The following is a 14434-nucleotide window of genomic DNA, read 5'->3' on the forward strand; positions in this document are numbered from 1 at the left end:
AATAAACTAAGTTGGTTTTTAAAAATTAAGTCATATTTATTCAACATTCATATTCAGCCTACAGATTTCAGTTATATGATACATAAGTTGCCACACTTTGCACTCAAAAGTTTTTGAAGGAAAACCTAATATCTTGTCCTCCAAACTGCTCCTGTTCCTAATTTCTCTATTTCTACCATCTCTTCCAGCCACATAGATTCAAAGCCACCATCCTCCTCAAATCCTCCCTCTCAGCTGATCACCATTTCTAATCATTTTCCAAATGTGATAGATTCCACCGCTTCATGTCTCTGAGATGGAATGTTAGCATGACCTTATAACATAAGGCATGCCCCACACGAGTCTGCTCTACCCAAATCTTTGTAATACATCATTGGACCAATGTTCTTTTTCAATCTGTCTTCTAGTCACTACTAGTCACTTCTAGTCACTACTGGCCCCAGTAACAGTAAAACCATAACCCCTAAGCCACATACCCTTGACCAAATGACCCTTTGCTTACTGCTTCTTCTGTCCAGAAGTTCATCTAACTCTTCAAAGGCTTTTCTCCCCAGAAAACTGTCTAAGATCATCCTGATCAGATACATTCTCCCTTGAATCTTCAGAGCGTGACGCTTGGCCATCTCTCATCCTGTGTTCCTTGCAGTTATTTGTGAACTCGAAATGATATTCTCCTCACTTTCTCCAGATGTCAGCTGAGGACTGAGAATATGTCTTACTCTTGCCCAAAGCTTCTGCAGTACCCACTGCAGAACACACAGTATGAGCTCAGTGCATTGAAAAACGTATAGTTTCTGAATAAAAAATATAGTATTGATTGAGCTGAAATGTGATGGCCCCACTATTGGACCTATTGCTATCAAACTCAAGCAAATGTCTGCCAGCTTCAAAAGATATCACAGTAAGATTGTAATAGCCTCTCTTAGAAACCACAGTCATCAGTTAATCCTTGATCATCGGCCCACACTATAAGCTGCATGCAAAGCATTTTAGTCCTTGGTTTAAACGACTTGTTGCTCAATTAAAGATGCTTATGATAAAATCTTTAGGCACAACTAGGAATATATATATATATATATATGGGAGAAGGCAATGGCAACGCACTCCAGTACTCTTGCTTGGAAAATCCCATGAACAGAGGAGCCTGGTAGGCTGCAGTCCACGGGTTCGCAAAAAGTCAGACATGACTGAGCGACTTCACTTTCACTTTTCACTTTTCATGCATTGGAGAAGGAAATGGCAACCCACTCCAGTGTTCTTGCCTGGAGAATCCCAGGGACGGGGGGAGCCTGGTGGGCTGCTGTCTATGGGGTTGGACACGACTGAAGCAACTTAGCAGCAGCAGCAGCAGCAGGAATATATATAAAGAGACTGAAAAAAGCATTAGCCAATGTTTTTAAAAGACTTACTCTTACAACATTGATATTAGTAGATGACAAAAATAATAAATATGTTATTGGTTTAAGAACTGCTTTTCTAAAGTAAAACTAATATTAGAGGAAAGATGAGCTTCATGGAGTTATGCAGTTATTATTGTTTTTGTTTGTTATACTATTCCTTTACAGTATCTGACACTCAATTATAATGTTCAACTTTGGAGTTTCTTTGGTGGGCATGTGGGCATGCTTTCAGGTCTAACCAATGAAACCTCCAACTCAAACTGCCTTAAAAAACGGCGAACATTTATCACATATATATTACATGTAATATTTATTATTTATAAAGATAAAAATATATATTATCTATCACAACCATAAGTAGAGTAGCTCCTCAATACCGATGATTCAGTGACACATGACATTTCACAGACCAGGCTTTTCCCATAATTCTCCTCTGTGTCCATACACTCCACACCATCCTAAAGCTTATTTCTCTTGAACTTGCTCTTATCAACAACTGGAGCTACCTGCTTGCTTGTTCACTTCTAGTGGGAGAGGACAGAGGGGGCCTCTCTCCTATACATAGAAGAAAATCGTCTCTCCCTTCAATCTGATTGACCAGTTTAGGTTAAGGATGAACAGCTGTCTCCAGGGAAACACCAGGCACCAATCTGCTTACCTACCCCTCAGCTTCTAGAACAAATTCTAGGAAGGAAGACAGAATTTCCATGGTTGGCCAAGGTTAATTATAACCATTTTGGTGGTGGTGGTGATGGTTTAGTTGCTAAGTTGTATCCAACTCTTGCGACCCATGGACTCTAGCCTGCCAGGCTCGTCTGTCCATGAGATTCTCCAGGAACGAGTACTGGAGTGGGTTGCCATTCCCTTCTCCAGGGAATCTTCCCTACCCAGGAATCAAACCCAGGTCTCCTGCATTGCAGGCAGATTCTTTACTGACTGAACTACAACAAAAAGCAAGTTGGTATTATAAAACATATAACAAAGGAGGAGTTGAATGGATCTGTTGAGCAAGTCATAATCACAAATATGGATTGGTTTAATTATGTTCAAACAATGAAGATGAGTGCCTTAAGTTAAAACTAAAATATTCACTGAGTGAGATTTTGTTCTAAACAGGTATCTACATTTCTCCAATAGAACCATCTCCAATGAGGAAATGGTATGTATTCAATGTAGGCTGTATGTTTTCAAAGGTCAGGGACCATGTCTATCTTTCTTCATGCTCTATTCTTAACACTTAGCACAGGGCCTGCTACAGGTGAGATGTTCAAAAAGGCTTCTCCTTAAATAAACAGTAAGTAACTTGCAGTAGAACAGGGCATCACATTGAACAGTCAGCCTGGGTACCATATTAATTTAACTCTAAAAGACATCAAAGGCAGGTTATTATAGAACCAAACTAAATCAATGAACAAAAACCACCTAATAAGTTGCTGTGATGCTCCAAGTTAAAGATGCCCTCTAACCCCAGCAAATGTCCATCATAACACTATTATGGACATATCAAGAAATACTGATACTTCTATCTTTATCTTTAGCTTCCCAGGTGGCTCAGTCGTAAAGAATCTGCCTGCCAGTACAGAAGATGCGGGAGACTCGGTTCAATCCCTGGGGCAGGAAGATCCCCTGGAGGAGGAAATGCAACCTACTCTGGTATTCTTGCCTGGAAAAATTCATGGACAGAGGAACCCAGTGGGCTACAGTCCATGGGTTGCAAAGGGCTTGACACGACCGAACACACACGCACACTATCTTTGTCTTTAAAAAAGAAGTCAAAGCACTTCAAATCATCCTTATAGGAAAGCTGAGCGTTTGAAACACAAACCCAGCTTTCATCTGGCAGCTGCAACTGTAATATTTAATTCTCATGAGGTCTCCTATCAGAAACCACTGCAGACATTCCCAGAAAGACATCACATAATACGATGGGCCAACCAAAGAGAATGTGGTCTCCTAGATTTCCTTTAGTTTCGATAATGAAGAAAAGAGGGAGTAAGCCAAAGCTTTCCCTCTCGGAGGCCTCATCTTTCTGCAGACTTTCTGTCACACTGACCTTCCAGGACACTGGTACTTCCCACTCCCAAATGCCATGAAGCAGTCCAAGAAAGCATGCTTCTCTAAATTTGCCTCTTTCCAGCGTTCCTGTGGGAAGAGAGCATTTTTTTTTCCAAATCAGTCTTATATAAATAAGCTTAACTTTATTTCTCTAGGCTAAAAATGATCTTGTACAGCTAATCCTTGCATATAAAGTTGCAGGGTTGTTGGTCATTTTTTCCAACCTGTTATTAATATCAGCCACCATTAAGTTTTTGGAACATGAACTAATAAATTAAAAGGTTTAAAAAAGAAATTTTGTTAAGTGGCAAATGTAAATAATAACGTAAATCAACCACAGAATTGACCTCAGAAGAGGAAGAATATTTATAATAAGGCCTCAGGCTCCATCATAAAATTGCCCTTGGTAATAAATTTAACAAAGAGACACTGACAGCCCTCCCAGTTGGAGAAAGCTTGGTGTGTAGAATGAATACATCTGGATGCCATTTTTGACAATTTCACCTGAAGGCAGAGAGTGGACTAAATGACCTCTTAAAATTCTATTTTGCACTGTAATTCCTCAATTCTAAAAGACAGCAGAACACAGTTTTAATTTGCTTCATTTTTATTTTTTGTACTCCATGGAAACCAATAACAGAAGCAATTGCCTAAAGAACATGAAATAAGGCTTCTATCAGAATCAAGCATATTTACTTTGCCATGTCCTGCTTGTTTCAGATAAAAATTTATTTTAAAGTGGGTGAAGCTTATTCCAAAAATTTCTCTGATTCGTAAATGTTATACCACTTATATTACAAATCTAATCTGTGCTTCATAGCTTTCGTTACTAGAGAGAAATATGATTTCCTAATGCTAATAGCTCTAATTAATTTATGAATTCATATTCTTAGCATAAAGGGGAAATCTAAGGACAATGTACATGGAAAGAGACAACTTACAGGCTTGAACAGGTCGGGTTCAGGAAAATACTTTGGATTTCGATGTAGCCAAAATGGAGACAACATCAATAAGTCACCAGAAGGAACAGTGTAATTCTACAACAGAAAAATCAGTTCCAAGTCATATTTTGAAGTTTGCTTTAATGAGATCGTGAGTCATTAAAATTCATTCTACAACTATATTCGAGAGAAGACATATCCATGGTATAACTGATGGTGAGACAATCTCTTTCCTGGATGGCTCACTTCTATTTTCTAATGTAGGCAATTACTGATGTCTAATTCTGATGATTAGTTAAACATACATATATCTTTGGTTACATGGGGGAAGATAGCAGAATAATGTGAAATTTTCTGTATTATATTTATTAATTTAAGGATGCTCTAATGTGAGATCTTCCTTGGTGGCTCAGATGGTAAAGAATCCACCTGCAGTGCAGGAGACCCAGGTTTGATTTCTGGGTCAGGAAGATCCCCTGGAGAAGGGAATGGCAACCCACTCCATTACACTTGCCTGGAGAATCCCATGGACAGAGGAGCCTCGTGGGCTACAGTCCTTGGGGTTGCAAAGAGTCGGGCACAACTGAGCAACTAAGACACACTCTAATGCAGCTTTTGATGTTTGATATTGGGCTTCCCAGGTGGAGCTGGTGGTAAAGAATCTGCCTCACAATGCAGGAAACGTGGGCTTGATCCCTGGGTCAATACCCTGGAGGAGGGCATAGCAACCCACTCCAGCGTTCTTGCCTGGAGAATCTCATGGACAGGGGATCCGCGTGGGTTGCAGTCCGTAAGGTTGTAAAGAGTCAGACACGAATGCACTGACTTAGAATGCACGCACACATTGGGGTTTGCAGCAAGTAGCCTTGATGATGGACATCACAGTGGATTCTGAGGTTCTGGAGCAGAAAAGACTAACTCTGAGACAGGCCATTGGCCATATTAGCACTGAGAACAGGGGCAGCGGGTGTCCTATCATTGGGAGTGCTGATAACAGTGTCAGGGAAGGGGCAGAGAATTCTCTGTTTGTTTGACTCCAGCAGCAGCAGCAGTTAGGGCAGAAAGAAGTCGAAGACAACTGATTAGGAAGACACAGGACAAAGAAAGTGCTGTGTGCTTATTGGGTTTGTTTCACGTTTTAGGTGGTTGTGAAACTGATGATAAACATTATGTTTCCCAAAGCAGCAGAGTGCATTATCCTTCTCCATTCACCTTATTATAATAGGTTTTCTTGATATATAACATGTGCACACTTAGTTACTCAGTCATGGCTGACTCTTTGCGACTCTTTGGACTGTAGCCTGAGAACTAAAACTGTTTCACAAAATCATCTTTATACGACTTCCCTGGTGGTCCAGTAATAAAGAATCTGCCTGCCAATGCAGGAGACACAGATTTGATCCCTGACCCAAGATCCCATGTGCTGTGGGACAACTAAGCTCATGTACCACAACTACTCATCCGTGCTCCACGACAAGAGACACTACCACAATGAGAAGCCAGTGAACGCAACTAGAGAAAGCCTGCACACAGCAATGAAGACCCCGCACAGCCAAAAATAATAAATAATAAAATAAAATGATAAAAATAATCATCTTTATATCACCTTGCTTAGGAGCCAGAGGACAAAGAGCTCCCGCACGGTGTGAGATGGCTAGAGAGCCATCACCTCTACTGAGGTGAAGATATTTTATTAGTAACTCCCTGTGCCAAGTGGCAGAAGCCACACCTGTTTAATCCTGCAGAGTTTTGAAGTCTTCTCAAGGTATTTGCAAAACACTTACTTGAAATCTACGTATTTAGAATAGTAGCATCTTACAATTGGAAACATCTCTATTTATGGAGGCAGGGAGTGGAGAGGGGAGGGGAGGGGGCCGTCACTGTTTAACCCAAGAGACCCCTGTTGGTTCTCATGGGAGCCGAGTAGTACTTGACTCTGGTGATTTCGGTACCAGGATTGCTAGAGAGTTAGATCAAAATGAGGAGAGATGGAGGCATTTGCTTCTGTCCTCTTACCATCTTTAAAGTGGAAAGAGACCTGTGAGATCCCAGTCCTGTGTGTTCATTCTACTTTTGTTGGAACGGAGGATAGAAGCATCACAACTGGTTCTAAAGTCAGCTGGGGAGGGCCCTGATATGTTTAGGGGCCGCCCTGGGCCAGGTGTCCAGTCGGGGCAGCTGCCACCTTCCCCTCCCCACCCTCATAGCTCCCTTCAGTGGCTGCTGACCTAGCATCATGACATGTAGACGCTGACTGATGCAGCCCACAAAGCAGGCCGGCAGAGGAAGACTTCAGAAGGGGCTGCAGGAACAGCAGTCATTCTAGCAACAGGGAGGAGACTAGAAAGAAGTTTCTGTTGCAGCAGCAAATGCTAGGCAGACGAGGGAGTGAGGAGGAGGTGAGAAATGGGTGCATCAAAGGAACCGTCTAAGCAAATGGACATCACCATGTCCGGTCCAAACGGTCCTGTCCTTGCAACGTGGCAGATGAAGAAAAAGATCAAGAGAGAGACGAAACAGTCAGAGGACTGGGCACAGATCACAAGGAAGTGGAAGTCACAACTTCTCTGTGTTGCAATAATTGCACCTGTCAGGTAAACCGAAGTGATCTTGACCAGCCCACCCCATAGGGATGCCGTGAGGTCAGATGAACTTCATCTGCTAGTCCGGAGATGAGCTTTCTTGATGAGCAAAGAGAAGGAGTCTCTGCTGTAAATCAAGAAGGATGTCAACACCTAAAGTGGTGCAAGGAATGCAGACTCTACTTCAAGAAAAGAGGAGTCCTGTAAAGGCAAAGCATCCATCAGAGGAGCCCGACCCCAGAAAGCACGCTCTTTCTCTCTAGCTCCTGGCCAGGAGCTTGGCTGGTGTGAGCTGCTTAAAAAAAAAAGAAAAAGAAAAGGTACAAAAAAGTACTTTAAAAAAGTGTATTCTTCTGTATAATAAAAAACTGCTCTCTAGAAACTTGGGAAAATTCAGGAAAATAGGAAAAATAGAAAGCAACCAGAGTTGTGGCAACAGAAGACAGTTACCAACTGGCTAGACTTCCCTCCAGTACTTTTAGCTAATAACAGCAGCTTAGGTTTTTGTTGTTTTTAAATATAGTTTATTGTTTATATATGTGTGTGTGCTTAGTCGCTCAGTTGTGTCTGACTCTCTGTGGCCTCATGGTCTGTAGCCCGCCAGGCTCCTCTGTCCACAGAATTTTCCAGGCAAGAATACTGGAGTGGGTTGCCATTTCCTATCCCAGGGGATCTTTCCAATCCAGGGATGGAATCTGCATTTCCTGCATTGGCAGGCACATTCTTTAGCACTAGGGCCACCTGGGAAGTCCACTGTTTGTATATACTGATATGTATCATTTACAAATGCATAAATGAACCCAGCATATACACATTATTGTTTTTGTCCCTACTGAATAAATTTTGACTCTTACTTTGTTCACTTGATATTACAGTATATTATTTTTATATTATATATTCATATAAAAATTTTTCTTTCCAATGGATGCTTAACTAATCATTTTCTACTATTATTTCTATAACAAATAATGCTATCACAAGTATCTTCTTTCACAAAGCACTGTTCATATAAAATCTTTTACCAAAGATGTTCAGAAGACATGAGAATATACATGTCCTATGTCTTCTGAATATCTAAGGTTATTCATACATATCGCTCAACTGTTCCCTCAAATATTGTAGCAAGATATGTTTCTAACTGTAATGTATGAGAGTATCAATTTCACTGCCCTCTTATCTGCTAACCTGACATTTTAAATAGGTTCTTTTTGATTGCTGTTCAAGAATTTATGTCTTTGCTGAGTATTTTTCATTTTAAGTTATTTTCTTCCATAAAATTTGTGTCATGTCCTACCCTCAGTAATCTATGTAATATTAGTGCTTTACTTATCGATCTGTGGTTCCTTAAATACTAAAATCATTTACACTTGCATTGTGCTTATACTGATATTTATTCTTAATTTTTTGGCTTACATTTAATTTATTTTCTACTTAATAGGACATGTTAAATTTTGATATGGTACAGTCTGTTCATTTGCATTGTGTTTCCACTGATTAATCCTAAACCTAAGAAGCCCTCTTCTCTCCAAAATGATATTCATGTGAAGTGAAGTAAAAGTCACTCAGTTGTGTCCAAGTCTTTGTAAGCCCATGGACTATACAGTCCATGGAATTCTCCAGTCCAGAATACTGGAGTGGGTAGCCTTTCCCTTCTCCAGGGGATCTTCTCAACCCAGGAATAGAACCAGGGTCTCCCGCATAGCAGGCAGATTCTTTACCAGCTGAGCCACCAGGGAAGCCCAAGAAAACTGGAGTGGGTAGCCTATCCCTTCTCCAGTGAATCTTCCCAAGCCAGGAATCGAACTGGGGTCTCCTGAATTGCAGGCAGATTCTTTACCAACTGAGCTATCAGGGAAGCCCTCTCTTCACAATCAGTTCAGTTCAGTTCAGTCACTCAGTCATGTCCGACTCTTTGCGACCCCATGAATCGCAGCACGCCAGGCCTCCCTGTCCATCACCAACTCCCAGAGTTCACTCAGACTCACGTCCATTGAGTCCGTGATGCCATCCAGCCATCTCATCCTCTCTCATCCCCTTCTCCTCCTGCCCCCAATCCCTCCCAGCAGCAGAGTCTTTTCTAATGAGTCAACTCTTCACATGAGGTGGCCAAAGTACTGGAGTTTCAGCTTTAGCATCATTCCTTCCAAAGAAATCCCAGGGCTGATCTCCTTCAGAATGGACTGGTTGGATCTCCTTGCAGTCCAAGGGACTCTCAAGAGTCTTCTCCAACACCACAGTTCAAAAGCATCAATTCTTCGGCGCTCAGCTTTCTTCACAGTCCAACTCTCACATCCGTACATGACCATTGGAAAAACCATAGCCTTGACTAGATGGACCTTTGTTGGCAAAGTAATGTCTCTGCTTTTGAATATGCTATCTAGGTTGGTCATAACTTTTCTTCCAAGGAGTAAGCGTCTTTTAATTTCATGGCTGCAGTCACCATCTGCAGTGATTTTGGAGCCCCCCAAAATAAAGTCTGACACTGTTTCCACTGTTTCCCCATCTATTTCCCATCTCTTCACAATAGTGGCTTTCAAAGGTGGGGTAGGTCTTCTGGGAGTCCCGAGACCTTTGCAGAGAATCAGCTAGATCAAAAATCATTCCTGAATAAAAGACTTATTCAAAGTATAGGATGGTGGAGGTGGTTCAGTCACTAAGTGGTGTCCAACTCTTACGACCCCATGGACTCCAGGCTTCTCTGTCCATGGAATTTTCCAAGCAAGAATACTAGAGTGGGTTGCTAGTTCCTTCTTCAGGGGATCTTACCAACTCAGATACTGAACTCGGGTCTCCTGCCTTGCAAGCAGTCTCCTGCATTGCAGATGGAATCTTCACTGAGGGAGCTGCCAGGGAAGCATGACAGGCCAATGTATTTTAATGTAACTAAGTACAAAAAAAAAATTCATTGATAAAATTTCAGATTGCAACAAACTTTAAAAAGTATCTCTGTTGAGTTTTAGTGTAGAATCAAAGAATAGCCACAAAGATATCTGAAAAAGGCTAATAAAATACTCCTTCCTTTTTTGGTTACATGCCTGTGGGAAGCTCAAGTTTTTTCATTTCCATCAGTAGAAAACAATATATCACAACAAACTGACAGCAGACACATATATGGGAATTCAGATATCTTTGCAACACTTGAAATGATGTTCTATTTTTTATGTGTTTTGAAAAACAGAGTCATGTTTCATAAAACATGTTATTATTTTAACATGTATTAGGTTTCTTATTTTTAAAATGAATTACTTGGTGACTGAACAACAACAACTAAATAAACTTTTTAATAATTTCTCAGCTTTATTTTCCAACATAGCAAATATTGATAGATATAACTCATATACACAAAAGCTCTTTGAGGATCTTAATAATTTTGTAAAGTAGAAAGGGGCCATAAGGTCAAAAAGTTTGAGAACTGTTATTCTAGAAGCTAAAACAAAACAAAACAAAACAAAACCCATTGTTAACGAATCATCCCAAACCATATATTAATCTCATTCTTCTTCAGGGACTTAAAAAGATTTATCTATCCAATATTACATATTCTGCACGGCTTGTGTCTTTGTTACTTATCTAGTCTGTTATATTGACCTGACTATCAGGTCTGACACCAGTATCATGCCATTTTAATTACTGTAGCTTTGCTACATGTTTTAATACTTTGAGAATATAACTAATATTCCTTAATTATTCATATTTTCCAACACTTTTTTTGGCTCATTTTTTCCTAGGTGGGGCTTCCCTGGTGGCCCAGAAGGTAAAGCGTCTTCTGCCTGCAACGCAGGAGACTTGGGTTCGATCCCTGGGTCGGGAAGATTGCCGAGAAGGAAATGGCAACCCACTCCAGTACTCTTGCCTGGAAATTTTCATGGACGGAGGAGCCTAGTAAGCTACAGTCCGTGGGGTCGCAAAGAGTCGGACATGACTGAGCGACTTCACTTTCTTTTCTTTCACTTTGTTTCCTAGGTATTCTTGCAGATTAACTGGGTACTAAATATGAAACCTTGAATAGAGAGCACAAGTAGAGGCTTAAGAATTTTGGAAAGGTGGAATAATAAAGAGAACAAAGGAACAGAGCAAACCAAAGAAAGCAGATAAAGTTTGTCCATTCTCACTTATTCATATATATATAAATATATTAAGAAGTAATTATGAGAGCAAAAATATATATCCCACTCAGACTCCATTAGGAAAGAGCAATGGAGAATACTTCTAGAATTCATAGCAAGGAATCTTGACCAGTTGTCCAACGGGTCAAGACATAGGTGATCCCATCTATGAATGTTTTTATGGTCCAAACTCCTGGGAACATGTTAATGTATTGAGCAAAGATATTCTACTTTGTTTCAGAGAATATTTGATGTTTAAAAGAACCAAGTTGTATTCATTTATACTAAGAAGATAATCAGTATTGTGCACAAATATTTAGCTATAGGACTGTTCACCTTTACATTGTTTATAATAGTGAGAGAATGGAAGCCACATACATATTCGAGAACAGAGAATTGATTTAAAAATTTATCTGGTGTCCATATATTCAATATTAGATTATGCTGTAATTCAAAATGATATAAATGTCTTTTGTTGATAAAAAAAAACTATTTTGGATCTATTATTAAATAAAATAAAACTAAGTTGTAAGGAAATTAGCTTGGTGTGACCTCAATTTATTTTTTAATGAACATACTACAGGACAAAATCCTAAAATTACAATAATATCAAAATGTTCACAGTGGTTATCTCTGACTTGTGAGATTCTAAGCAATTTGTAATTTCCTCTTTTAGCTTCTCTTTATGGTCTTTTTCTCCTCTAAACTCTGAAATAGCAGAAAAACTCAGGTATAGATCTAACAGAATTTGTATAGGATCAGTAGGCTTAAAATAACAATAAAAACAAACACCCACTTGTCTTTGTCAGACAATTAACTATTTTGCAATTCAGCTACTTATCTACTGGCCAGGATATAAATAAGGCTTAATAAAAATTCAATAACAATTATACTGAATAGTAATATTCAGAGTGATAAACACGTTGTTCTACTTAACTGCATGAAGTTGTTTGACTATTTCCAATCAATATGTATATTTTTTATTATATAAATAAATTTTTATATATTTATTATACAAATTATATATATATTTAGATTTATAAATATTTATACAGGATGCGTCGGGCGGGTGCACTGGGATGACCCGGAGGGAGGTGGGAGGGGGGTTCAGGATGGGGAACATGTGTACACCTGTGGCGGATTCATGTTGATGTATGGCAAAACCAATAAAATATTGTAAAGTACTTAGTCTCCAATCAAAATAAATTTAAATTTTAAAATATATATACATATTTAAATATATATTCATTATATCCATAGTCTAATATAATTAATATTTTGATTATTTAAAAGCAAAAACTGTTAAAAATCCCTTTAAAACCGAATGCTGCAATTTGCATCAGATCAGTTAAATACACTACATTTCCTTTGTATTTAGCAAGTAGCAACTGGTATAAAATTTGGATTTTTTGTCTCTTTTGTGTTCTACTACCCCAAAATTTTCTTCATTTAAACCAGGCACTCTCAAGCTGTGTATAAACAAAGCTAATATAAATGGAGGGCTGACTAAATACAACCTATCTGGATAATTCAGGCCCCAAGTCAATCATCTAAAAAAGATTATTTTGTTCTGCCTGTATATGGAACTAAGCATCTGCCATATGTACATACCTTTTCTGGTGCACTTGAGAAAATTCTCCCACTTGGCCCATAGAAAGGACCTCACTGTCTTTTTAATTCCTAACATCAGTTGCAGCTACCCGTGGCATTCCTGCTGTGTGTACTTGTAACTGTGATCTGGGGCCTGAACTATCTTCTGGTTATCCCAAAGGACCTTCCTCATGCCCTCAACTCCCCAACCTATTCCAGCTGAGGAATAGGTTGGTCCAACAGAGAAGTGATTATTCAACTTACTTGCTTGATTGAAATAGGATTATATTAATTCTGATACAGAACCACATAGCCAAATTGATTACAAAAGGGTTGTGTTTTAGCTGAAATATTTGCCAACAGATAAATACCTACATTAACAAAATGTTGCTGCACAACTTTTACTAGTAACCTGTTTCTGTGTCACTCAGTATTTAATGGAAATTAAGAAAGTATCTAACAAACAAATGGATAAAGTATCTACTTTTTTTCTAGAAGGTTCATTATTTTAAAACAAAATCAAAGCTCACCAAAATTTTAACTGGCTTTAGCACTTTTCGAGTGATGACACCAGGGGCTCTTAAACGAATGGTTTCCAAAATACACCATTTAATTAGAGGGAGTTTCTTCAAGTCATCCTCAGACACTTTAATCTTATCTTTACCTGCAAAGAGAATTAAAAATAAAAAGGACTTAAAGAGGCCAGAAAGTGATTTTATGCAAGCTCATCAACATAGTTTAAGAACTGCCTCTGATATCAAGTGTCAGTATTACTATTACCTTTGCATACCAAGTTTAGTCACTTATTATCTCTTTTTACCATTTTCCTCTTACCAAGATAAAATGGATGGCATGAAAAACTAAACCAGTGTTGACTACTGTAGTGTAATGGATTGGTATCCAACCTTGGTTCTTACAAGTCCTATGGCTACCAAATGTCTAAGATAGTTCCTGCCAGAAAAGAGTTCAAGTTTATTCATTTCATTATTTCTTGTCCAAATTCTCATTTCACTTAAGGAAAGAGCAATAAAAGACGTATCAAAAGTACAAAGTAGGGGTCTTACTTCCCTAGTGGTACAATGGCTAAGGCTCTGCACTCCCATTGCAGGGGACCAGCCTTGATCCTTGGACAGGGATCTAGACCCCACAGGCCAGAACTAAAGAGCTTGCATGCCGTAACTAAGATTCCATATGCCACAACTGAAGACTCTGCAAGTAACAATGAAAGATCTCGTGGGCTACAACTAAGACCAGACACAGCCAAACAAATAAAATTTTTAAGAAAGTACAAAGTAAGAGATATGAGACTCCACCTGACTTTCTTCTCCTATCTCTTCCCTGCTGAACTCTTTTCATTTTTGCTTTTGTTTTTTAATCATTTAATCATACATTTCAGAGGGTGCAAAAAGAATACTAAGAAAGGGGTGATGGCACATGTGTGTTTCATCTGGAATTATGAGCTTCCCAAACATAGCTGCATCAAACATTCCTACTATAAGTTGTATAGCTGAACTAACATTTAGGTTGAAGGCACCTGAGTTGGTCTTTTTATGGACCGACATATGGCCAGGGTCTTTGATCAAATCAGACAATTTAATTAATGGTCTTTTAAGTAAAATGTTTACACTTTGAAAATTACTTGAAACAACTCAGCTTTCCATTTTGACAGTGTATGCTGAATAAATTCAACAACATGGTAAGTTTGAATAAGTCAACTTTCACATTTGCCTCCCAACTGTACTGGGACCAGTGCCTGGGAG

General features: G+C 39.1%; 1 protein-coding gene across 2 annotated transcripts in view; it reads right to left on the reverse strand.

The window, feature by feature from the left end:
• Window positions 1–14434, reverse strand: part of CYP39A1 (cytochrome P450 family 39 subfamily A member 1) — an 87654-nt gene that overhangs the window by 20725 nt on the left and 52495 nt on the right. For both annotated transcript variants that reach the window (XM_069562688.1, XM_069562687.1), the window contains 3 exons: window positions 13205–13338; window positions 4397–4492; window positions 3454–3542 (listed from right to left, as the gene is read on the reverse strand). In XM_069562688.1, coding sequence (XP_069418789.1) covers window positions 3454–3542; window positions 4397–4492; window positions 13205–13338 — 319 coding nt within the window. The remainder of the gene's footprint in view (window positions 1–3453; window positions 3543–4396; window positions 4493–13204; window positions 13339–14434) is intronic.

This window comes from Ovis canadensis, chromosome 20, assembly GCF_042477335.2.
Source record: "Ovis canadensis isolate MfBH-ARS-UI-01 breed Bighorn chromosome 20, ARS-UI_OviCan_v2, whole genome shotgun sequence".
Lineage (NCBI taxonomy): Eukaryota > Metazoa > Chordata > Mammalia > Artiodactyla > Bovidae > Ovis > Ovis canadensis.